This window comes from Alexandromys fortis, unplaced genomic scaffold, assembly GCF_014885135.2.
Source record: "Alexandromys fortis isolate MF-2015 unplaced genomic scaffold, M_Fortis_MF-2015_v1.1 scaffold_0, whole genome shotgun sequence".
In the NCBI taxonomy this organism is placed as follows: Eukaryota; Metazoa; Chordata; class Mammalia; order Rodentia; family Cricetidae; genus Alexandromys; species Alexandromys fortis.
The window spans coordinates 28484163-28510678 of NW_026067949.1; the positions used below are offsets into that span (position 1 = coordinate 28484163).

The following is a 26516-nucleotide window of genomic DNA, read 5'->3' on the forward strand; positions in this document are numbered from 1 at the left end:
ACTAATTGAGCCTTCCCCCCTACTTCATCTGGCTCTGCATAGTCTCACCTAACAAATGACAGACCTGAACACAGCAATGTACTAAATCTCGAATCGGCAAAGTACCAAGCCTGGGGTAGGTTAGGGAAACTCTAACCCATCATACTTAATGAGCAGAAGAGCACTCTGCTATAACGAAGACCCAGGCTGCTTCAATCCTCACTTTGACTCTAATTAGCTGGGAGCCAGCAGCTGCTGGTTATTTAAGTCTCCCCAGCTTAGGATTTCTCTAAGACAGTACAGCCTGCCTCGAAGACAGTGTTTAAAGAACCGGGGTGGGTAATAAATACTCAATCCTTTTCTCTCCAGACTAACACGTGAATGGCACAGTGGCTTTGCAGGGCCCTGCATGCACTGTCAGGCAGCCTCAATGGAGCTCCCTTCACGCCCTCCTCCCCTCTGCTGTGCTGGAGCCACTGAGAGCATCCTTACCTAGTTCTGTCCTCAACATCATGCTGGACATCAGATGGCAGACACAGTGGAAATATACCACAGAACTTGACAAAGCTAAAAACCAGGTCCCCCGGGTGCTAGACATTGATTAGTGCATCCGTGGGGGCTGAAAGTGTTAGTCCTGCCAGATGAGCTATAGCCATTTTTTTCTAATTAAGGTACGTGAAGACACTCAATAGTGTCTGCCTATGGCAAAACAACAGCGAGGCACCGCTTCACGGAAGGACGCGAGTACACAGGAGAAACAAGAGCGGTGGAGGATTTGCTGAACACAGGTGTGATGGATGTCACATACCTGTAAGGCACGCTCTCAAGATGCAGAGGGAGGAGGACCACAAGTTCAAAGCCAGCCTAACACCAATAAACAAAATTAAAAAAAAAATTAAGAGAAAACACAGTTTCTCAAAGGCGGAGCAATTCAACTTCTATAGAGAAGAGAAATGAAAGCCTAGGTCTACACAGAAACATGAATATTCACAGCAGCTGTTTACAATAGTAAATTTAGGTTATGCCTATTTTATCATAATAAGAGGAAATATATACGTGCACACACACACACAAAAGTAACTGGACAAGAGATTGGTTAGATGTCTGAACCCAAGAGGGCAATTGCCTCCAAGCCAGATGACCTGAGTTCAATCCCCAGAATCCATTGTAGAAGGAAAACCAACTCCGCAAGTTATTCTCTGACCTCCACACAGGCGACCTGCACATTGGGTGCATGTGTACACACATACACCAATAAATTCAAAATTGTAATTTAATTTTAGAACAAGAGAGCTAGCCACAAGCCACAAACACAAGTATAAAGCACCTACAGACGATGGCTTGATTTAGAATATATATTCTATATCTTGTAAAAAGTAAATGAAAGGCAGACAGCCTAAGAGAAAAAGGCCCAAATGGACACTTCAATCGTGAGTAAATGCAAATGGACCTTGGACTCTAATTGTCTTAAATCATAAGGTACCCACTACTTTCCACAGTGCAGTCTCCCTTAACAAACATAGCGCATGGTCTTTCTTAAGAAAGAAGCAGGGGTAAGTGGACTGGCAAAGGGTGCCCTTTTCAAGGCCTGATACACAAGAGCCAGAGGAAGGGAAAAGAAAGGAAGTACACACACCAAGGTGGCCAGAGAAGATGTCTAAGGAAGTCCCCCTGGGTGGAAAGTAGCACCGTGTGGTTTAACAGTCAGTGTGCTAGCCAGAGAGATAAGACAGCTTGAGGCACCTTGCCAAATGGGAGTGCACCTGACTTGGCTGTCCCTGGGGTCTTCACTTGTGAGTCAGTGTGACGAAGTTGTGGATAACTTACAGGCATCATTTATGGGAAGGCTGAGCAGATGGAGCCGCACGGGTACATATGCAGAGCCTCTATGGCTCCAAGGATCTCTGTATCAAATTTTTGCATAGAAAGGAACCCGGAACCCCTCCATAGGCACAGTGGTACCATCGCACATCTGGAAAGCCAAAAGAGTCCAGGGTAATCAGAAAGCCACAGCGTCCGCAAACAACCCTGCCCACGAGGATGAGGAACAAGAAGTGCAGGTGGAGAAGCCAGGCTGATTTCCCCGCAGAGCCCAGGCAGTATGAGAAACTCACAAGACCCCACAGAGTTAGAATTGGGGTCCCATCTGACTGAGCTGAACTGGCCCCAGGATCATTCTCTCCATTATCCCTGCTTCTCCCATTCTGTCACAACTGACTGGTCCCCCACTATGCCCAGGCAGATGAGCTGAACCCCATATTACAAAGGAAAGCACATGACTCCAGTAGGTTACACCTCAACCCTCCACGAGGATCAAAACGTGCATGCTACCGTCTCATCAGTGAGGAGTGGGGCCCGTTCGCAGGCCTTCCTCAATACCATAGAATAATAACGGGAAAGGCCTTCCTCACAACGGACTATGGAGCACTAGCAGTTTGTTAAGCTTCTTACTCACATTTTTACCGAATAAACAGCTATACTGTCACATTTTGAACAATTTTTCTTTTGGGAAATTTACCAATGCATTTGCTAATCTTAGAGACTGTTTTCTAAAATGAGAAAAAAGAAAGTTAAGCCACAAACAGCATTTTGTGCCTATAATCCAGTCTTGGGGGGGGGGGAGCAGTTCAAGGCCAGTCTAGGCTCCGTAGAGAGTCTAAGACATCCCTGGACTATATAAGAAGAAAAAAAACTTAAAAATTAAAAACAAAAAAGACAAACATAAAGTTGGGTTGAGAAATAGCTAACAGTCTCACTGGTAATCATTAAACCTCAACAGGTATCTTGGAGGTCCAGCCTGTTCACAGAGTCCTAAAGCTAACAGTGTCAGGATACAAAACTATTCATTCCATTGTGTTCACTGGTGAGTGGCGCATGCGCCTCTAAGTCCCCTTCTGCCTGTGCTTTGCACAACTCAAAATGTAATTTTACTTTTTCAAATTGTCATGCGATGTCTTCCAGTGGCTGTTCGTATACGGTAATGTGTGCTTTTTACTCTGGGAGAGACTAACATCAGTAAATGCTTTAAAACGCACACATACAACAGCCTGCTTCTAAATTTACATGATGGATGTCCTCTAAACAACAAAAAGGAACTGGGCAAGAGTGGCAGCCACCGTGGCAGCGTCTAAAGCTGCCTTCCCGGCATGCTTTCTGCTCACAGCACAGGCGCTTTCTGCTCACAGCACAGGCTCACCCACAGCAGAAACTCGCTGGGGTTAACAGGTGTGAAGCACAGGCACGCTTAAATTATTAAACAATTTGGGGTCTCGGGGAAATTATTAGGTGCTGATATTGGTCAGGGAAAACAGGAGCACGGATATCACAGGAATGAATGTGCAGACATTCAGAAAGAGTGAGGTGTTTACCCATGGAATGGCCAAAAGATGAGAGAGAAGGGGCTGTGGTGCTTACTTCACAGGGACGAGGTTCTTAAGCTAAAGTCTCTGGGCAATCATCAATCAGACTATCCCCTGTTCACGCCCTCTTCCCTTGGAACTGGTATTGAACCCAGGGCCTCAGGAGTCACTGGCTCTCCCACAGGGCTCCATGCTGATCCTGCTGGGATCTGCTACAACTTTACCCCACCGCGCTATCTGATAAGGCAGAGTGCCCTCACCTGTTTGCACAACTCACACTTCAGTTTCCAGAACTCAAGTGGAGTAATCAGAAAGCAAGCACTTGGTCCAGGCTGCCTATCAGTTACTGGGTGACCGGAAGCAAATCACTTCCTTGCCCCGAGTTTTCAAAACTGGACAGTCTGGAGGTCGTTCTTCAAAGTCTCTTTGGCTCTGAAAATGTATAATTCTCCATTACGACAACCAACCAATCACCCCTTTGTATATGTATGTATGTATGTATTTAGTACACACATGGGTCTAGGAGTATAAAAACTCCAGACTCGCGAAGTCCAACTTTACCCTCCAGTGCCTTTGCGCATGTCCCCTTTGCATGAAATGACTTCTGCCTATCCTTTCTTGTGTTCCTGCTCTTGGAAGACCATCTGAAAACCCTTACAACACCTCCCAACCTCTATACATCAAAGAAAAAAATCACAACAGTTTCTATGTTTGCAACTAAAGCATATTCCATTCCATAAACAGTCTCCCAAGGTAAGTTTAATCATCCCTATTCTGTGTGTGTGAATGTGTGTGTGTGGTGTGTTAGTGAGGTAGGGTGTGTGTGCGTTAGGGGTTAGGGTATGTATTGTGTTGGGAGTAGGGTGTGTGTGTGTATTGGGGGTAGGATGTGTATCTGTGTCAGTAGAGTAAGGTGTGAGTGTATGTGTTAGGGGTAGGGTTTGTGTGTGTGTTAGAGGGGTTGGGTCTGTGTGTTAGTGAGGTAGGGCATGTGTGTGTTAGGGGACAGGGTGCATATATGTGTGTTTGGGGGTAGGATGCGTGTTTGTGTTAAGTGGGTAAGAGTGTGTGTGTGTGCGTGTGTGCAGGCACGCCTCTGGTGTCAGTCCGCACATCCCTTCTCTTAGTCAACACTTAGAGGAAACTGGGGATCCCAAGGAAGCAGCTCCAGGCTCTCAGAATCTGTAGCCCTGCAGTTCCTGAAACAAAGTGCCTGTTAGACAGCAGAGTACTTTGAAAGGGACGTCTACAGGAAGTTGCCACAGTTGTGACAAAGACAAGGCAGTCACTGTACGGCAGGCAAACGGGAAGAGAGAGGTGGAGAGAACCAGTTGCGTTCAACTGTGCTACTTCCCAAACTTTCTGGAAGCCGATTTTCCATAATTGCCTTTGGTCCCTTCAGCAGTCTTTTGAATATATTCAGTGGGGAAAAGAGAGCTAAATAAAACTTCGATGCAAACTTGACTTTTGGTTATCACTAAAAATTGCCCAGAGCTAGGGCTTGTGAAAATTCAACAAAGGAAACTTTGATGGGAACCATTTTGTTGATTTCTGCTGCTCAGAGCTACATCGTATAAATAAATTAAACCAGACAATATGACTTATGTAAGAAAATGTTGATTTTTTTTTCCCTTTTCTTTTTGGGTTTTTGAGACAGGGTTTTTCTATGTAGCTTTGGAGCCTGTTCTGGAACTCTCTCTGTAGACCAGGCTGGCCTTGAACTCAGACATCTGCCTAGCTCTACCCCCACACCGAGTGGGTTGAGAATGGAGGAGGAAGAGGGTACAGAGACAACAAACGGTAAAACCTAGTGGCACTTGAAGGAGATGTGATTACAGCGTCGGCTCCAGTGTCTGGATATTGATCTCTGTACTATGGCTATAGAAGAGTGTCCATGTGTGGCTGGAGAGACGGCTCTGTTTAAAAGCACTTGTTCTTGCAGAGGACCCAGGTTTGATTCCCAGCACCCATGTGGTGGTTCACAGCTACCCTTAACTGCAGTTCTAGGGGACCTAACACCATCTTCTGACCTCAATGCATGTAAAATATTCATATAATATAATAAAATAAATCTTTTAAAAGATGTTTTAAAAGATCTCAGCTTCCTAAGTGGACAAAAAGTTTAATATTATCCAGGGAAAATAATTAATTTAGCAAATTAAGGTAGTGTTAGACCTTTAGACTTCTGATCTGGTATCTTGGTGTTTTTAAATGAGGCAGAAGGTTGGGTACCAAGGAGAAGACAACAAATAAAAGTCAAAATTGGAGTAAGAGACAGAAAAAAGGGAAGCAAAATATAAAGGAAAAGTTGGCATAATACTACTTTATTTCAGAAACAGAGAAGTTCAAATGCTAATAAAATAAGTTTTCATGTAATGATACAGTTGATTCTGAGACCATAAAAAATATCGTATTGGACTCGGAGGCAGAGGCAGGTGGAGCTCTCTGAATTTGAGGCCAGGCTGGTCTACGCTGAGAGTTCTAGGACAGCCAGAGTTACACAGAGAAACCTTGCCTCGAAAAAAATAATAATGATAATTACACTAACCACTGTATTAACCATGAAATACAAAAATTTTTGCTCATCCATGATCTTGCTTCCTAAAGTTTGACTACCTGGAATCAATCATGGTCCAAAATTATTAAATGGAAATTTTCAGAACTAAACAATTAATTTGTTCATTTATTTTAGCTTATGTGCATTGGTGTTTTGCCTTCATGTATGTCTGGGTAAGGGTGTCGGGTCCCTTGGAACTGGAGTTACAGAAAGTTGTGAGCTTTCATGTGTGTGCTGGGAATTGAACCCAGGTCTTCTGGGAGAGCAGTCAGTGCTCTTAACCTCTAAGCCATCTCTCCAGCTCCAAAAACTAAACAATTTATAAGTTTTAAATGTAATGCCATTTTGAGTGGTGTGTCAATATTCTCTGATATCTCAGTCCATCCCACCTGGGACATGAACAACCCATCATCCAATGTACCTATACTGTATATATCATAGATTAGCAGCCAACTCAGGTATCGGATCAATTGTAGTAATACTATAATATTTGTTTATGTTCCAGTAGCAATTTTGCTATAAAATTATGATTCTTCTGTTTGCTCTTAAATATTAGTAACTCTTTCTATATATAAAATTTTCATTAAGTCTTATCAGAGATGCATATGCATAGGAGGAAACTAAGGCATGGTTCTAGTCATGGTTCCAGGCGCACCCTCCCAGTGTTTGCTGCAAGCCTGGGATGAGGGGTGAGCTATGACATCTGGAGTAGTAACTCTTCAGTGTGATACAAATGCTTTCAGAGGGTCTGCAGCAAACGGGGTTATTTTTCCCATGCCATACCAGCTTTCCAGCATGCATGACGTGCTGCAAGATACAAACATTCAGAAAGGGACTAGAAAGCCTGTATACCCGAGGATTCCACTCGGGGATGAACTAATTTTTTTTTTTAAAAATTGCATTATGTAATATTTCTTTATTTCATATTTAAACCAGAAAAAAAACTATGTTTACTGGTAGAAATGTTTAGAAAATAAAAAAATGTTCAGGACTGTGGAGCTAGCTCAGTGGATATAAAACACATGCCACACAAGTGTGAAGCCCAGAGTTTAAACCTCCAGGACCCACGTAAACCAAGCAGTTGTGGCAACCTCCTGTAAGCAGCACTCAGGGACTCTGGCTTCAGCAGAGTCCTTGCCTCAGGGAATAAAGTAGAGAGAGATGCACAAAGACACTAGACACCAGGCTCTGGCACCTACATGTGTATGTATGGGCATACGTGCAAACACATGAACACACACCACACACACATACACATGCATTGTTCGCATCAATAGATCACAATTGCAAACAGTTCTGAGTTCCCCTGCGCTGACAACTCCTGCCTGGCCGGAGCCTTGAGCCAACTGCTAAACCCTCACCTCACCTGAGCCTGCTGCTGCTCCCTCATCTCAGCCCTGGAGAAGCTGCTGTAGACACCCTGATTGCATTCCAGAAGTGATGCCCAGGATGCTGAGGACTGTGTTTACCACCAATGAACTAATTTTCAATGGAAGAAACATTCATCTTGGTGTCTCTCATCTCTGTATTACTAAGAACTTCTAGGTTTCCAAACCTAGTAAAGAGAACACTCCTCACATGGCCCAGGACACCCTCCAGAACACAAGAGTTTTTCAAGGCATGCAGCAGTCTGTGACATCATAACTGTAACTGATGGCTTCCATTGTCCTGTCAGGGAATCCCAGTGAATCAAACACCTGGTGGTCACGGATAAACCCATTCTACCTGATTCTGGAGTAACAGTCTCCCTAGCTCACCTGAATCCATTCAACTATGTATGGCGAACTGAGTGTCCATCCTGTACCAAAGTCTCAGAAATACAAAGATGAGCAAGTTATGATCCCTGCCACAGCCCTTGGGAAGCTGAAAAAGAGAAAAAAGTCTTTCTTTTGCATTATCCTACAATTTAACTCAGTTCTAAAACTAACTGCACAAGCTAATACATGCTCATGGGCAAAGGGTTCTGTCCTGTTTACTTTAGAACTTATAGAATGGGTCTCCAGGTTACTAGGAACTTCTGTTTGACTTCATTCCAAACCACAACTTCCCACAACCACTTCTTCAAGCTCGAGAAGTTTCTTGAATTTACCAAGCAACCCTGTTACTACTGACATAATAAAATGAACAAGCAAACAGAGTGATAAATACATAGGGCAGGGGCCAGAGAGGGGCCAGTCCCAGGAGTTCCTGTCTCCATGGAGCTTGCGTGATGTGGCACCATCGTCCTGGCACAGGAGACTCTCTGGAACCTCTCAAATCAGATGTGTGCTCGTGTCGAAGTGGAGATGAAAATGAAGCTAGGCGCATATAAAGATACAATCTACATAAAGTCATTTTAAACTCCATACACAAATTGAAAATGTTATTTTAGAGCATCCAATTAGAGGCAGACTAGAGGAAAAAAAAACTGTTCAGTGTGAATGTTTTTCTCGATACAAAAAAAATTCAAAACAGTTTTAACTGGAAATAGTAAAATATCCTCTACAGTAAAATTTTATCTGTATTACAGAGAACACAGTAATGGTTCTCTTTCTTTTCTTTTCTTTTTTTTTTTTTTCTCTTACCCTAATTTTTCCTAGAGCAGGAAAATGGTTTCAAAGACAGGCTTTGAAGAAACAGGCCTGCAATTTCTTGCAAGAATGTGCAACTTCTAGTATGGCATGGCACACCCTATGCAAGGTTCTTATCTTTCTTTGCCTTGGTTCCTCATTCTGAAAGGAAACCTAATAAGCCGTGTGCGTGAAACAAACATACTCAGCATTGCGGCCAGCACATACCATGTTCCAAAAGTCACACTGAGAACACTAGGCTAAGAAAGACCTGCTTACAGAGTCGGCCACTGGTTAGTGTCTGGCAACTTTGACATTTCTAAAGCTGGTCAGGGTGGCTCACTGTACCTCAACCAACCACGAGTATGACTTGTGCTAAACAGTTGCTATCCTTCTAGCACGTGAAATTTTGGGATGTCCTAAGACAAACACGATGGGTACTGAACCTATAGCAATCGTCCCTCACAGACATGCTCACGGTCACAGTATGAGAGGATCATGCACATCCTTCATTGCTTGTACCTCACCTGGTGCCTGGAAACTTTGCTTTTGTTTTGCGTTCTCCCACTGTGATAACTCACAGCTGAACTGTGAGCAAGTGCTGTCTCAGCTGCTGTCTTAATTAGGATACCACTGTGATGACCAAAAGCAAGTTGGGAAGGAAAGGGTTTCTTTGACTTACACTTCCACATTGTAATCCATCATTTAAGGAAGTCAAGGCAGGAGCTCAAACAAGCAGGGAGCCTGGAGGCAGGAGCTGATGCAGAGGCTATGGAGGAGTGTACTTGCTTGCTTGCTTGACTTTCTCAGCCTGCCTTCTTATAGAACTCAAGATCACCAACCCAGGAGTAGCACCCACCCACAATGGGCTGGGCCCTCCTCCATCAATCACTAATTAAGAAATGTCCAACGGGCTTGCCTACAGCCTGGTTTTATGGAAGCATTTCCTTAATTGGAATTCCCTCCTTTCAAATGACTTTAAGCTTGTGTCAAGTTGACTTAGAATTATCCAGCATAGTTAGGAAGCCCTCATTGTGACTCTAAGCACGGAAGCAGAGCAGGGGACATTGGGGAATATTTGTATAGACTGTAAAGATGTGTCTTTGCCAAAGGCGCCTTCTGATTGGCTTAATAAAGAGCTGAATGGCCAATGGTTAGGCAGGAGGGGACAGCTGGGATTTCCAAGGAGAGAGAGGAAGAAGAAGAGGAATCTAGTTGTGCGATTTTAACCAGCAGACTCGGACAAATTGAGCATGCAGTACTGAGAGGAGGTGACTTAGCTGCGAGGCAGAATGTAGACAAAAAAAAAAAAAAAAAGAGGTTAATTAAGCTATAAGAGCTAGTTGAAAATAAACCTAAGCTAAAGGCCAAGCTTTCATAATTAATAAGTCTCCAAGTCGTTATGTGGGGGCTGGCAATCCAAAACAGTCTGACAAAGAAGCTTTCTCAGGGGCCCTGCCACACTGTTGAAGCCCCTCCGACCTCACAGTCTATTTGTAGTATTTGTAGCGTCCATGCTGCCCGCCACAGTACTGCAGGCAGCAAACCAGCCACAGAGCACCAGGGCCCAATCTAAACTGGCCGGCTTCCTTAGCTAACAACTGTTGCAAAATTCGCATACCATGTGGTTTCTTTTATTCAACACCTCACCATTTTCTCTTGCCAGTATCCAGTAGGCATTTTTCTTGAACAAACTCCAGTCTTGCACTCCCCTGACTCCCATCCCCATGTCTCATGGAACCTCCCCAGGAATGTCAAGCAGCCCAGTCCATCTGTCATCTGGTTCCCTGAGTAGACAGCAGCATCGCTCACGAACCTCCACGGTCTGTGGTGCCGTAAGATGGTGTACCATAAACTGTCATGATCTCTGCTTCCCAGTTCACTGGAACATGCCCAGACGTCAACGAATTAACCACCAAAAGAGAGAGAAAAAAGGCAAACTGAAAAAAATCAACAGCCCAAGGTAACCTGAAACACTAGTTCCTCAATATGAGACTTCCAGGAGATATTTTAACCGGGTTTCTGATGATCTGTCTAAAACAGAATCTCTCGAGAACTTTGAAAAGCCCCGTAAGTGAAGTCAGCAGGAACCGTCTCAGGAAAGGCTTTTGCCGTTGTGTTGCTGGGGTCGGGTGCAGAGACTGAAGGAAGGGTGGACATCATGATTAACTCCGAGTTCTAACAAAGCATCCAACGGCCATGAGAGGGCCAAGAATGGGGATACTGAAACAGACAGCCTCTTCACCAGCTTTCATGTGAAGACGGAAGAGCTATAGAAAATTTAAATGTCTCAGTGATTCCAGTAGTTTTCACAGCCCAGCTCTAGAATCTTACTTTCTAACTCAACAATCTCGTGGGTTCCCCGCCTCACTATGCTTTTGAATAGTGATTCGAAGAACAGAAACAAAAAAAGCAGAAGGTTCATCCACTGCAAACGGGCACCGACACATGCCCCCCAGACAGGGCAGTGATGCCGGGGTGAACCATCTCTAGGATTTTCTAGAAGATGGGCTGAGAGGTGCCCCTCAGAAGTCTTCCCAGTATTGTTAGTAGTTACTTCATTCTTCATTCTTATCAGAATCTAGTCAATGTTTAGGGATGGGGATCTAGTCAATGGTTTGGAACATGCTAAGCACACATTCTAGCACCTGGCTACATCCCTACCCCCAACAACTGACTGTGAGAGTCAATAGCTCTGTGACCAGTCACTAAGGAATGCCAGCCCACCCATGACAGCAGAATCATGAGAAGTTAAAACGCCACCTCCACACATTAGAGGAGCTGGGAGGGGGGCGGGAATCAGGAAAGAAACTCAGCTAGTGGCTGGGGTCATGGGGCCGGTGAGTCAGAAAGGACACAGACTCTGAATAAGGGTTAGAAGAGGGACTTCTACATGTGGGACAACCACCTCAATCTGCCCTGTCCAGTTCTCACCATGACTGAAGCCACCCGACATTCAGAGAGAGACTGGGATCTGAAATAAGAAGGGATCCCTGTGTTTTCATTCTGCTTAAACAGTCGGGGTACTTTTAACTTCGCACAGTTAGCCTTGCAGATCTATAGGTTCTGAGTCCACAGTCAATCAACCCAGGAAAATATTTGGAAGGGAAAAATGCATCTGTTTGAACAGACACAGACTTTTCTCATGCTGTTATTTCCTAAGGAATATAGGATGAGTATTTTTGTAGCATCAGTATTGTATCTGGTATTATAAGCAATATACAGGTCATTTAAAATACACAAGCAGATGTGCACAGGTTACGTGCAAATGGTGCACTATTTTATTGAATAGATCTGAGCATATGAGATGGTGGTAAGAGGAACCACCCCCTCACAGACATACAAGACCAGCTACAGACTAAACATCCTCAGAGTGAGCTGACCACGTGCTGTACTTTCTCTTTCTGGGTACGGTGTTTTGCCCGTATGTGCATCTGTGCACCTCATACATGCCTGGCTCCCACAGAAGCCAGAACAGGTCATCAGAACGCCTGGAACTAGGGGTAACAGCTGGCTGTGAGAATACATGTGGATGCAGAGAATCAGACACAGGTTCTCTGAAGGAACTATCAGCGCTTTTAACTGCCGAGCCATCTCCCGGCCCTCCCTGTGTTGAACTTCAACAGTATCAGTACATATTCCGAAGTTGACAATGTAGGCTTCTGCAGGTTTGGGGTTAGTAAAGTGCCACCTTTTACCACTCTCGCTGCTGTGTTTCTATTCCTCTCCTGGAATAACTATATTAAATCCAAGTTATAACAAATCATTGCCATACAGCAAAAGCTTACTCTTTCCCTCCAAATCTGCTTGCAATTTTAAGATAATCCCTATTTCTGGTAATTCTTATCTGAAACTCTATTGGATTTATGAACTTCTTGGATAACAAAAAGAAATGTAGCATACATATCATAAAATATGACACTTCTCAGTAGGACTAAGGTAGGCGACATAACCAGTCACATTTATGGTTCTGGGCACACCTATGTATGTGTTCACAGTGAACAGGATGAAGAGTGAGCACGGTCTCGCCTCAGCTCTAGTTTTACAGTAAAAGTTTTGAAGCTTTGGTTTGCAAGATTTGGGGGGGTTTTGAGTTAAGGGAATCTGGTTCTGTGGGGTGTGAGTCTGAAGAATTGCACAGGTCACGGTGGTACGCCACAGCAGAAATGGCGGAGCTGAGATTGTCCAGGAAAAGCAATGCCATTCTGTACAAATGAAGGGAACCAAAACACGGAATAAGAAAACAATGAAACAAGCAAAGCAACATCTGAGAGAAACGCCCAGACTGAGCCCAAACACCAGGCCCACCAGACATTCGCCATCATCATCTGTGCTGCAGCATGCTGTCAAGAGAAATCCAGTTCCTGGCCATTCTCTACACCCCAAAGGAACTTCTAGAACAGAAGACTATGGCAGATTTTAAATTGGCCCAGAGAGAGCCACTCATTCACATTCCTTGTGGAAAGCTAGAAGCTGCCTAGCCATCACCCCCCTCACTGTACCTCAACACCCCACATCAGGAGCTCACGAGACACCGCTTCTCTGCTCTCCCTGCCCCAGCAACTGCAGGAGATGCTCAGCATCAAGAGTTGAAGAATTCCTCTGCAATCAACTTCAATAAATGGTTCACCTAAAAACTCATCAGCTTCAAGAAATGAAGAAACGTTCACACAAAGCAGCTTGGGCTCTGAGACATAATATGACGGGTTGTGGGGAAAAGCCTAAGAGATTCTATAAGGACCTACAACAAACAGGAAATGCCGGAATGTGTTTTCTCTGGCAGATTAATATTAGTTCTGACACTAAATGCATAGCCATATATCTTAACCTATAACGAAAAACTTGTGCCAAATTCTAGCACATGCTAAATCTCACCTTTCAAGTCCAAATAACAACAAACCGTAACCTCAAGTCCACTAACTCGGTGGAGAGCATCACCTGCTCAATGGTACCGACACTGAATGCGGCAGAACAGACTGTCTCCTACCTCCGCTCGACCCTCGTAGTAGGTTAACACGGACTTGGTAAGTACAAAAAGTCTCTCTTTGTAGTTTAGCGGGGATGTCTTCTTTTTCTGCTGGGACCGTTTAATAAGAATCTCTTCTAGGATAGTGTTAAAATTCATCTCGGTCTTCTGGTCGCTCTTTCTCCTGCCATTGAAGATTCCCGGGATTCTAAAGTAAGAAAATAAACAGTGAGGATACGGTGCTAATTTTCTAATGCTACTGCAATTTTAAATTACGAATAGAGGCCCTCCTCACCCTCCAGCTAGGAGGGTCTTAAGTGTCCAGATTGGGTTGTGCAAGGCCCAAAGCTCTTCCTCTCTTAGCTCAACTTCCATCCTGCTCACCATTTCCTAGGAAATGCTAATCAAGATTTTCCATGATGATGATGGTGATGTATGCCTTTGTCTCTCCCGGTATCCCTCAGCTCTCTAACACGCTCTGCTATTTGACTTCAGAGAACAAATATCTCAGACAGCAAAGCACATTCCACTGCCTGTATTGTTGGCTTGGGCTTCAAGATCATGGGATCTGAAACACACGCCAGAACACACAGCATTGTTGTAAAAGGAGCAGTGGGCTGCGTTCCCGGCAGCCGCCCGGCTAGTTTACACCCGAAATAATTAAACCACAGCGTAAGTGATCTGAATGATGAATGAGCATGGTAGTGGGGACAATCCACACTAACTGAGGAAAGATGTCATCTGGACCTGGCACCAGAGCGGCGTCAAAGGGGAGCTACAGGGATGGCCCTTGATATCTCCCCATTACTATGCTCCATGTATGGCTCCTATCCAGACCTCGAGAGAAAAGAAGCCCACCCAGTCAAAGCTAACCTTCCTCAGGACTACCTACCTGGATACAAAGATCAGTAGTCCTGTACCTAGAGCTTTGAAACTTAAACAAGAGCTGGCGAGGTGACTCAGTTGGTAAAGGTGCTTTCCTCCAAACCTGATGACCTGAGTTCAATCGCCAGAACTCCCCATGGTGGAAAGAGGAGAAACGACGCCTATAAATTATCTTCTGACCACTACGGTATGCAGAAAGAAAGGGAGGGAGAAAGAGAGAGGAGGGAGGGGAGGGGAAGGGAGATGAGAGGAGAAGAGAAGAGAGGAGTGAAGGAGGAAAAGGGGGAGGGGAGAGGAAAGGAGGGGAGAGAAGAGAAGGGAAGGGGAGGGGAGGAGAGGGGAGAAGAAAGGAGGAGAGAGGAGGGGAGGAGAGGATAGACGTTTGAGGAAGGAAGGAAGGAAGGAAGGAAGGAAGGAAGGAAGGAAGGAAGGAAGGAAGGAAGGAAGGAAGGAAGGAAGGAAGGAAGGAAGGAGGCTGGAAGGGAGGGAGGGAGGGAGGGAGGGAGGGAGGGAGGGAGGGAGGGAGGGAATTAAATTCTCAACCATTTGAGAACCCAAAGGTTCTCAGAAAAGGCCTGCAGACTCTTCCCTGAGACAAGCTGAATTAAGGGCAACTATCCCTTTCCTTGCCTTCTCCATGTCCTTTCAAGAAGTAATTGAATATCAAACCACAGAAACAAAAGGAGTCTCTTGAAGCACGTGCAACAGTTACTTGATAGCATGTCCAGAGACTGGATACTGAGCTACTAAGGAATTCTATCATACCTTCTTCCAACCTGATAGCTTTAGTGTCCTACCACAACTACACGCTCTTACTCAATGACCATCAACCGCTTGGGCTCCTCTGATGTCTATGAGGGTTTCTCCAATAGCATAGCCTGTAAACATCCACCCCTTCACTTAGAAGGTATGGCGGGGTCAGACTGAGGTTTAAATGAGATACAGATAATAAACTTACTGTGAAATGCTATACAAATGTCTATTATGGTTATTGTGGTGGTTTAAATAGAAATGGCCCTCGTAAGTTCATGGACAGTGGCACTATCAGGAGACATGGCCTTGTTGAAATAGGTGTGGCGTTGATGGAAAAAGTCTGTCTCAGTTCATGTCCTGCTGCCTGCCAATCCGTATGTGGCACTCTCAGCTCCTTCTTCAGCACCATGTCTGCCGGCAGGTGCCATGCTTCCCGCCATGATGATAATGGACTAAACCTCTGAAACTGTAAGCCAGGCCCAATTAAATGCTTTGCTTTAAAAGAAAAGAGTTGCTGTGGCCATGGTGTCCTCTTCACAGCAACAAAACCCTAACGAAGACAGCCATATTTACCTCCACCATCATTTCCCCAGCTCAGAGCATCCTCACAGCTAGACAACAGCAGCACCTTCCCAACTGGGCTTCCATTACCAACACTCGTGCCTCATTTAATTCTAACTACATACCCCTTCTTCCTGCTGAATCAGTCTCCAAAGTTCCAGCGGGTCATTTCATTCAGCAGACATCCTTAGGGTCACCCAACTCCTGCAGGATAAAGTCAACACTTAGTCTAACTCTGAAGAGGTTCACAGTGCAGTTGCAATCTGATATCCGATTTTCTTTTCGACTCTTCCCCAGTCACTCCAAATACAAATATGGCAGGACCACCCCTCGCAGTATCCATTCCCTGGTCTACAGTACTCTCCCCACTCCTCCCTCTCCATCTATGACAACTCCACCAACTCAGAACTCATCCCCCTGATGCAATCCTTTCCTGTGTCTCTAGATAATGGCAATCTTCCGATATCTGTACCCATAATCTCATTCATGACAAAGGTAATCATATTCTTCCATATCTATAATAATGAATAAAGCTTAACTTCTCACCTAGCTATTAATATACTAACATGTACATTAGAATCCTCAAAATAAATTTTGAGGGGCTGGAGAGATGGTTCAGCGGTTAAGAGCATAGCCTGCTCTTCCAAAGGTCCTGAGTTCAATTCCCAGCAACCACATGGTGGCTCACAACCATCTGTAATGAGGTCTGATGCCTTCTTCTGGCCTGCAGGCATACACACAGACAGAACATTGTATACATAATAATTAATTAATTAATTAATTAAAATAAATAAATTTTGAGTACAGATATCCAGGTTCTGTTTTCATTTTCCTTTAATATTTTTTAGATCTGAAGTGGGGCCTAGACATCATAATTCTATGTGCAGGTAGAACTGTGAGCCGCCATCTTAAAGGAAGAGCCTGAAGCTTTATGCTTCTTTTTTTCCACTCTTGGTGCTTATAGCAGATGGTACACGAGCTGGGAACTAGGGTGAAGACTTTACACACAGAGAGACAGACAGAGACACAGGACACGGGTCATCCTTGAAACAAGAACGCCAACTTTACTGTGCTCAAGGGCAGCTTATATAGGGCTCTGGCCATGCCCCAGCTCTCGGGATCTCTCAGTCACAGGCCCACCAGAAACTACTCTCCTGCCATTAGGGTCTCATGCTCAGAGCAGTTGCAGGCACAGGTAAACAGGTTGTTTTGCTCAGTTCACTCCAGCAGGCAAAGGGTCTGAGGCAAAGGGTCAAGGGGCCAGGGGTCTGCAGCCCCCAGCTCTTGATAAACAATTACAACTTGGACCCATTAATCCATGTGCATCTTAACTGGGAAATCAAAGGCAATCCATTCTTTTCGCATCTAAGTTGATCCTTTTGCTATATTGCAATTTTGTCCTGTTCATTTGGGTGTATATTGTGAATAACAACACTCAAGAGGTTGAGGCAAGAAGATTGTAAGACTCAAACCACACCTAGCCTACATAATAAGGTTCTGTCTCAAAAATATAGAGATAGATAGAGATGAGATAGAAATAGATATGGGGGGATAGAGGTACTCTCTTTTGTTTTCCTGAGAAACTATTGGTATGCAAATTCCACTTCTTTAGAAATCTTTTTATGTTTCCAGGAGGGGAAAAAAATGGCTCCTTAGGGAAGATTACCAGGGAAGAAACAAGTTAGGCTCTAGACATGCGCATGTGTTGTTCCGATCCAAAGAGCAACTCCTCTGCTACCCAACGGCGCACAGATTTTCGGAAGGCACCGGAGGACAGCTAGAGCATGACTTAACTGTAGTTCTAGAAGCAAAAGATCCCAACACCAGAGATAAGAGAAACGGCTGTTTAATGACTTCAGGGTGAGGAGGGAACCAGGCAATCTGATTTATTGAGAGACTCATGGTCATACAGAATCATACCATGTGAGCTGAAAGAGATCTCACACATCACCCCCTTTGCCTCACAAATTAGAAAACTAACGTTCAATTAGGTGTATCACAGACCAAGATCAAGAAGAACAAATCTCTCCTGGTTCCAAATGAAGGGCTCCTCGTACTATTCTACACCACACAAATTCACTGCCTGGTAATAATTCATAGGTCAGTGGAAAATTCTGGTCAGCAAAAGCCATTGTCCTTTGTAGGGTGTAAAGGAAGTATATCTCTACTCACGGAAATGTCCAGTTAAAGAGGCTGAACATACCCACTGCCATCCTGGAAGACCACGAAAAACAACTATTTTATTTACTTGTTGTTATTAAGAAATTAACACTCTGAGAGACTGAAGAGATAGCTTAGTGGTTAAGAGCTTCTGCTATTCTTGAGGATGACCCAGGTTTGGTTCGCAGCACCCATTTTGTGGTTCTAGGGAACCCAACACCCCAACACCCTTTCTGGTCTCCACAGCCACCTGCATTCACACATACATATCCTGCCCCCTACACAAACACATAAATTAAAAAACAAAAAATAATAAGTTTAGAAATAAATAAAAAAATTTAAAAAGAAATTAACACTCAAAAGTAGAAGCCAGAAAAAGATACTAAAAAAAAAAAATTCAGAAACTAGAAGATAAATACATGCTAGATCTAACCAAGGGAGGAACAGAGAGGCACCTGGAAACAAATAATTTTATACCTGAAAACCTCTAGATAGTATAAAAATTAAGTCACCAAGTCCAGGAGCTCTAGAAGTAGTGGTAAAGAAGAACTGAAGAAGGTGTGCGTGTGTGCGTGCGTGTGTGTGTGTGTGTGTGTGAGAGAGAGAGAGAGAGAGAGAGAGAGAGAGAGAGAGAGAGAGAGAGAGAGAGCGAGAGAGAGAGCGAGAGAGAGAGCATATAAGGATGAGGGTGCAACAGAGGCCAGCGATTAACATCTGTTACCTTTATCAATTGATTTCTACCTCACTTTTTGAACAGTGTCTCTGACAGGACCTGGAGCTCACTGACACACTAGCCAGCAAGCTTCAGAGATCTGCCTGTCTCTGTCTCCCCAGCTTTGGGTAGTATAGTGCACTTCTATACTTTTTCTGTGGATTCTGGTGGACAGAACTCAGGCCTTGATACTTTCACGGTAAAGACTTTACCAACTGAGCTACTTCCCAAACTCTCTAAAGGAAGGAACTAGTTTTTCAGGGGAAGGGGGGTGAGACAGGCTCTCACTCTATGGTTCTGGTTGGCCTGGAACTCTCGATGTAAGTCATATAGGCCTCAAACTCACAAAGCACCTCCAGGCCCAGCCCCAAGAGAACTTCTTGCAGGTCTATTTAAGACATAAAACATATTCCCTCTTCTGTGTCATAAGTCTAGGTAGATAGCCATTCTCAATTCTAGGAAAAACTAAAGGTTTTTTTGTTGTTGTTGTTATTTTTTTTCTTCATGAAACTTAAGACAGGACATCTATCCTGAGAGAAATAAAGACCATGGGAACTAATGTCAAAGGGTCTAAGCTGAGGCAGGGGTATCATGGGAACTAAGGTCAAAGGGTCTAAGCTGAGGCTGGGGTGCCAAGGGAACTAATGTCAAAGGGTCTAAGCACATACAAGTGAATTTTGATCACCAGCTCTTTCATGCCATGTGGTCCAGAACACTGGATTCAAAACAGACCCAACCAACTAGCACTACTAAAACCAGGCACAAGGGTATTCTTCCCAGAAAAAACACAAATAAATCACCTTATAGTCAGACCCAGTGCCAACAAGGCCCAACCCCAAAAACAAAATGAAAGAAAGCTTAGAATCACCAAAGAATTCCAGAAAGATCTTAATATCGAACACATTTGACACAAGGTGGAGACATAGCCAAAATAAGCAATAAAGTGTCCCGAGGGGGTGGGGGTGGGCACTGGACATCAAGAGGGCAGACATTAAAAACTCAGAAGAGTTAAAATACAAGAAGTAAAACAGAAAACCAAGGAGACAATGAACTGGGAAGAAAACACAACAGCGTTAGAGAGCCCACCAGAGGCCCAGAGTGTGAAACTCAGGACTTTAGAATAAAACAATGGGAAGAGAAAATTTAAAAAAATTAAGAGAGTTTTGCCAAAATAAAAGTTATATCCAGATTAAAATACGACTAATTCAAGCTACATCTTATAAAATTTCAAAATTATGGAAATAAACAGAAGATTCATAAAGCCTAAAAGTGGGTAATAATAGGAAAGATGAGAATCCAGAGTGGTGATCACCACAAGCAATCCCGGCAGCTCAGAAAAAGAGGGTTTCTACTTAGAAGAAACTGGAAACTGAGAAAATGGAAGAAGCATCATCAGAAGACAATGGATTCCTAACTTAAACTCTATACTCAGCAGACTACCAATAACAGTATAGGATCATAAATAGTGTAACATTCATCTACGCAAGGTTCTGAGTTGTTTGCCTCCTCTTTACTCTTCTGGAAAACTACCTTATAATGTGTTCTACCAAAATAAGGCAATAAACACACAGAGAGTTCTGGAATCAAGGATTCTAACATGATAAAAGGGCAAGAAGACCTCCCAATCTCCCATCACGATGAAGGGAAATTCCAAGATGGAATGAAATGACATTCCAAGATGGCAGAGAGCAGCAAGCAAAGGGACCAGCCTGTCCAAAGGATCAAGTTAGCAGGCTCCTGGGAAGAATTCTTCTAGAAGATGAAACCGAAATAAATAGCTATAAGGGGAGAGAGGAGGAAGGAAGAGGAATGGGGAAACAAATGTAAACTGGGCGGTGGTGGGGCACGCCTTTAATCCCAGCACTCGGGAGGCAGAGGCAGGCGGGTCTCTGTGAGTTCGAGGCCAGCCTGGTCTTCAAGAGCTAGTTCCAGGACTGGCACCAAAGCTACAGAGAAACCTTGTCTCGAAAACAAACAAACAATCAAACAAACAAACAAAATTTATAGCACATTCCTATCCAAACAATTAAAATGAGAAGGATTTTTTTAAAAAAGTTAGCTAGGCATAATGAATGTAAGAAATAAAACTAACTAATGCCAGGGAAAATTTTTTAAGAAATCATACAGAAAAGGCATACAGAAGCAACCACAGTACATCCCAAGCCTGGCTATATAGATCATACCCATGGCATCACAATAATGTAAATAATAAGTAATATTCTTGCTGCAATTATAAATGTTTCCGGAGGGCAGGAAGTGTGTTTCCGTGTGGGTGGGAGAGTAGGTTGTGCAAGAGAGCCACTTTCTCTTCGGTAGTGACAGAGGTGGAAGAGGAAGTAGAGTAGAACATAAACTTGAAATATCGAGTAACACGGGGTGCCACCCATTATCAAGAGGTTACCAAGAGATAACGTTATATAGATCAATTTGGCTTTCTATGAAACTGCTGAGTGGGGCAAACTCTGTTCTGTGAACTAGGGCGAGAGCTCCCTCGGGAAATTGTAGAAGGATGGACTTAGATCAGGAGGACACGGAAGCCAATCAACAGATTTAAAACTACAACACTGAGAGCTCTTCATTCTGGTTAATTTTCTTAGTAAGATTTAAAATGAAGAAGACACTTTCCCAGACAAACTAGAATCTCCTGTTCTCAAGGAAAACTAGACTGCTTAAAGATCTGGCATGCTTAAAAAAAAAAAAAGTCTGCATGCTTACTTAAAGTCTCTGGGTTGATTATGTGGCACCGTAGTAAAAGTGACTCCATTTTGATTTTCTCAGACTAGTCGAGAACAGAAGCCAACCCCAAACAACAGCTTCCCATAATTTTTGTTTTAAAAGATATATTGTTCCTAAAAAGGCCGACAAAATAAACATGATCATCTGACAGTCAGAAAACGTTAGGAAAGAGTGGAGTAACAGATGTGTGTTCTCTCTTCTCCAGAGGCAGATCAATGAATCAGGAAAAAAAAAAGTCTACAAAAACACCCAAATTCAAACTGTGATACTCGTATCTGTCAAGTGCTATGGAATCTAGATCAACATAGGAAAGGAAGCTCAAGACAAATTTCCCCAGAAATAGCCACCTGTGTCCTGACAGGTCACCAATGACCTTTCGATAGTCAAAGTGGTACCTGTGAAATACAGAAAGGTGAGCAAACCACCAAGAATGGTCCTTTACACAGAAAATGTATTAAAATCATAAACTTCATGATTAACTTTTACCTGTTTTGTGATATAAGCCCCCCCATATTGCCTAGTTAGTCCCAGGCCTCAAGAGAGCCTCCCGACTCAGCCTCCTGCGTGACTGGCACTAAGGGCATATCGCACCAGCCTAGGCATGGTTTGTGCTTTCTTTTACTATTTTGCTCTATGTTGACACTGTCCAATCTACCAAGTATTTCATAAGCATCACATCAATCCCCTTCTGTCGACAGTTTTCTAAAGCACTCACAAACTGAGAACAAAAGCCGGGCTTTAATCCCAGGAAAGCAGCTAACGGCCCCAGTCCTGCTCACGGCCCCAGTCCTCCTCATGGCACCGGTCCCACACACGGCACCGGTTCTACACACACTGGTCCTACACACGGCACTGGTCCTACACACGGCACCAGTTCTATACAGGGCACCGGTTCTACACACACAAATACAAAACACAGCACAGAATAAACACACACTGGTCCTACACACGGCACCGGTTCTACACACACTGGTCCTACACACGGCACCGGTTCTACACACACTGGTCCTACACACGGCACTGGTCCTACTCTCGGCCCCAGTCCTGCTCATGGCGCCAGCCCTACTCAGAGCCCCGGTCCTGCTCACGGCACCGGCCCTACTCAGGGAACTCTCCAGGAAAGAAAGGCAGAGGGGAAGGAAAGGCTACTGAGCTCTGAGCCGCCTCAGTCAGCAAGATTATGGAAAACAACTGGATTTATCTTCAGATGGCCACAGAGACACCCTTTGAGTAAGAAGAAACCTGTTGATCCCCAAAATGCAAGGGAGCGGTCTCCTCTCAGCCAGGAACAAATAGCACAGATTTCCTGTGTGCTTTGTCCACCCTCGTGGGTTTCCCAGGTGCCAGGACACAGGTGACTATGTCTAGGGAAATCTGTCTTCGGCTTCCTTCCTTGTGTTGGTCTAGATTCCACATCCTTTGATGGAAATATCATAGTTTGTAGTTGGGGAGGTTTTGATGAAGGTAAGAATATCCTCAAATGCTCCCGTTCATCTCCCAAATATTATAGAACTCGGTTACAAATACATTTTTTAGTTTCACTAGGGGACAGGGTTTCAGCATGTTGTCCAGGCTGGCCTGGAATTCATGGTTCTTCTGCCTTTGCCACATAAATGTTGGGTCTTCAGGCATGTGCCACCATGCCTGGCTACAAAGAGCTTCTTTGCATAAAACTAACCGGCCAGAAGAAGTCCCCTTTGTCTTTGTCTCCTTGCGGCTAAAGATAACTTTACCATTTACCTTGGCTGCTATTAAAAGCTTAAAACAGACCTTACCAGACTTTGAACACTAATATTCTGAAGCAGACAACGGAAAAAGAATGTCACCATCTCACCAGTGACACACTTAAGCCACCAAAGTTATATCCCTGGTCAGTGTTGCAGAGAGTCTGAGGATGTGGCAGCTGCAGCCAACAGATCTGAGACCTCCATTCATCATCAAAGCTCTGTCTGAGAAGAATAAGTTTTTAAAAAAGTAAGTGGTTACTAGAGCAGCCCATGAAATCAATACAATCTTTCATAGCACTCGTCGTCAAAGGAGCAGACGCGCTGAATCTCCCTCGGTCGAAGATGCTTCTATTTGCGGTGGGCAATGATTAATGTGGGCTCCTGGCTACTCAAAGTGCTGAGGACAAGTGACCTGGCAGCAAATAACCAGGGCACACTGGCTGGTCTTGGTCAAGCCATTCTCACTTTGCTCATCTTGAAACCCCTGCCAATTCCCATCCTTCTTCAGCTACTCCCTCTTCCCTCGTCCACCTTTGCTCCATGCCCAACTCATGAGCAAATCTGTTTGCAGGAATGATTTCAGACATGAGTATAAGCGCTCATTCTGACTTGCACTGCATATCCAGGATGCATGATGAGCCACTCATGAGGCATGCAGGTGGTCGCAAAAATGAACAAGACATGATCTGTGCAAATAGACTTAGAAAGAAGGAAGGGTACTAAAATCTATGGGAGCTATAAGAGTGACTTACATGAAGTATATTGGAATTATTGCTAACCCCAAATATTCTCCAGGCTGGGGTAACCGAAGAGTACATCATTACCCCTTTCAGAGTCTAACGAATCACGTCAGTGAGGAAACAGCATATTAGCAGAATGCTGACAGGAGGTCAGAGACAGCGAACACATGAAGAAGACAGGTGTCAATCTTGATGGCCACATCCTGACATATAAGTTTCTTCTAAAGTTTATCGAGTGTCAACCGGAACCACACATAGAAAAGGCTAGCTTTACAGTGTGTAGTAACACATGATTTTAATCCCAGCACATGGAAGGCAGAGGCAGGTGGATCTCTGTGAGTTCAAGGCCAGCCTGGTCTACAAAGTCAGTTCCAGGTCAGCCAGGGCTACACAGAGAAACCCTGGCTGTTTTCAAATGTTTTTTAGTAGTTTTTTAGATTTAATATTGGATACTTAATACTTAAACTCTGGGATGAGTTTTCATTTTTTAGTATTTTGTTACTATACGAATGAAGCTAAACAGAGAAGCAAGGGTCTTAGCTAAAGAATAGTGACTTTTAGCCAAGCAGTGGTGGCATACGCCTTTAATTCCAGCACTTGGGAGACAGAGGCGGGCGCATCTCTGTGAGTTCGAGGCCAGTCTGGCCTACAAGAGCTAGTTCTAGGACAGCTAAGACTGTAATTCAGAGAAACCCTGTCTCGAAAAACCAAAAAAAAAAAAAAAAAGTGACTTTTAATTCCACGTATTCTTCACTTTCTAAAGCAGAGGCAGCCCAAGCGTGTGGCTGAAATGGAAAGAGACTAGAAGCGTTTTTCCACTTGGATTTAATTCTAGGATCCAAATGCATTCCTGTGGAGAAAAACTATGCAGACACACGGGACAAATGCTGAGAGAGAAACAAACCCGGGACAGTAGAGATATTACAGAACGGAGAAGGATCCACGGAACCTCCAGGATCGGAGAAAGGTCTGAACAGTTATCACATGACTTTCCAAATACCACCACCCCGGTACTTCTACTGCCATCCCCCAAATCAAAAACATCTTGTCACTCATAAATTCTGCTAATATACAAAAGTCCTTAAGCTGGGCATTTTCCCATTTGTATATCACCTGACCTAAATCTCTGTATCACGTTTTGCCGCTATAGTCTAAAATTCCATGATTCGAGAATCCACCACCTAGTCCATAAAATAAATCCGTGCCCAATTTTTTTCTAGTACACTATGAAATTCTTAAAAGCAAACTGTTTCCTCTTGCAGTAGATGGGAATTAACAGAAAGACCCGCAACTGGAAAATGAGCAGCAAGTGAGAGAACCCTGGGACAGTCAGACCTAAATGCAGTGTCTTTATGCTCACAAGGCTCATGGGTCTCTCAGCACAGCCATAGATGGTAGATGACGCCACGGAAACAGCATCTTCCAGACACAGACTAACACGGATTAGAGTGTGGCGGCGTGCAGAAGGTCTGCACAGGTTCAAGCCAGATGAGGTCCCGTAACTGAGAGGGGAAGTGGGCAGGAGCTCCCATCCCTGAGCAAGAAGCTCTCTCCATTTGACATTCACTTGCGAAGGAAAATTTCGTTTTCTCTAAGGAAGTCTCACTGCGGTGTATATAAACCACACTTAAAGGCAGGCCCTGCACCCAGCCGTAGATAATTAACACAAATTGAGCACAGTGTATTTCTGTAGACTTCCTATCTTGTATGGCTTGCTTTTTTGAGTATTTTTGGGTCTTGAGTGGGGAGGGTTACTGATCTTTTGCTTGTATATATGGTTTCCAATTTTTGTGTTTTTATGATATGTATGTGTGTTTGTCTGTGTTTTTTGTTTCTTGTGTTTTTCTTTAGTTTTTGTTGTTTCACTTTGTTTTTAATTTCGGTTTGTTTGGTCTTTTTCTTTGCCTGTTTCTAAAGAGAAAGGAATGGTATGGAGTTGGGCAGGTCGGGGTGGGGAGGATCTGCACAAATCAGGGGAAGGAAACCGATGGGATATGTAAGTTTTCATTCTGTCTTACACCAATTTCTCAAAAAATGTGTTTTCAAGTCTGACTACTTGTTCTCACATAAATTAAGCAAAAGAATATACATTTAGCATGACCTGGTAGTCAAAACCTTGCCTGGAATAAAGTAGGCACTTAGCAATTACTATATGGCCTTCGTGTACTACTTCAGATCCAGAATCGCAGAGGTAACAAAAGTATCGGCTTTAGAGCCTTCACTCTTTTTGTGTCTCTTGCTGTCACTGGACAGACACAAAGGAAAACTCTTTTTTTATGAAGTTAAAGGTCACATGACCCCCACCATCAGCTGGCAGTCTTTGTATTGCAAACACCCACCCGCATTTTCAGTGAGCATCTAGGAATTCTAACTGACAGCAGACTGTGTCTTCTCTGAGATGCTCCTGGGAGCTAGGTCTGTGCTGTGCAGAGCCTTTAAACGGAGCATCCTGTGCCCGGCACTGTTCTGAAAGGCCCTTTAACATAAGGCGGTGGCTTATGGTGAGAGAAGCCCCCTCTGTCCTAGATAAACAAGAACACTGAAGGCAAAACTCACAGATCCTGGGGCCTCTGTAATATTCTTTGGAAGATGTACAGGCTGAAGCCGATGATTTCGAGCATTGTTCTAATTATTCTGGCTCAATATGCTAGACACCTACTGGCTCCCAAGAGAGCTGCTGATTTAAACAGGGAATCACCACGTAAGAGGCGAGCATGTATCTTTTCATATATTGAAAGACCAAAAAGGTTCTTTTTTTTTTTTTAAAGTTAGGTAGCAATTCTCCTGCCTCAGCCTAGGACTATGGATATGTAGCACCATGACTGGATTTCT

At 43.9% G+C, this 26516-nt stretch overlaps 1 protein-coding gene across 4 annotated transcripts in view; it reads right to left on the minus strand.

Moving 5' to 3' along the window:
* Positions 1 to 26516, minus strand: part of Tec (tec protein tyrosine kinase) — a 103329-nt gene that overhangs the window by 49106 nt on the left and 27707 nt on the right. For 2 of the 4 annotated variants that reach the window (XM_050150022.1, XM_050150021.1), the window contains exons 2-3: positions 15735 to 15813; positions 13432 to 13618 (exon numbers count right to left, since the gene is read on the minus strand). In XM_050150022.1, the coding sequence (XP_050005979.1) occupies positions 13432 to 13569 (138 nt within the window). In that variant the 5' untranslated portion in view covers positions 13570 to 13618; positions 15735 to 15813. Of the gene's footprint in view, positions 1 to 13431; positions 13619 to 14302; positions 14426 to 15734; positions 15814 to 26516 lie in introns of those variants that run through there. The other 2 variants (XM_050150023.1, XM_050150025.1) reach the window with 2 other exon arrangements.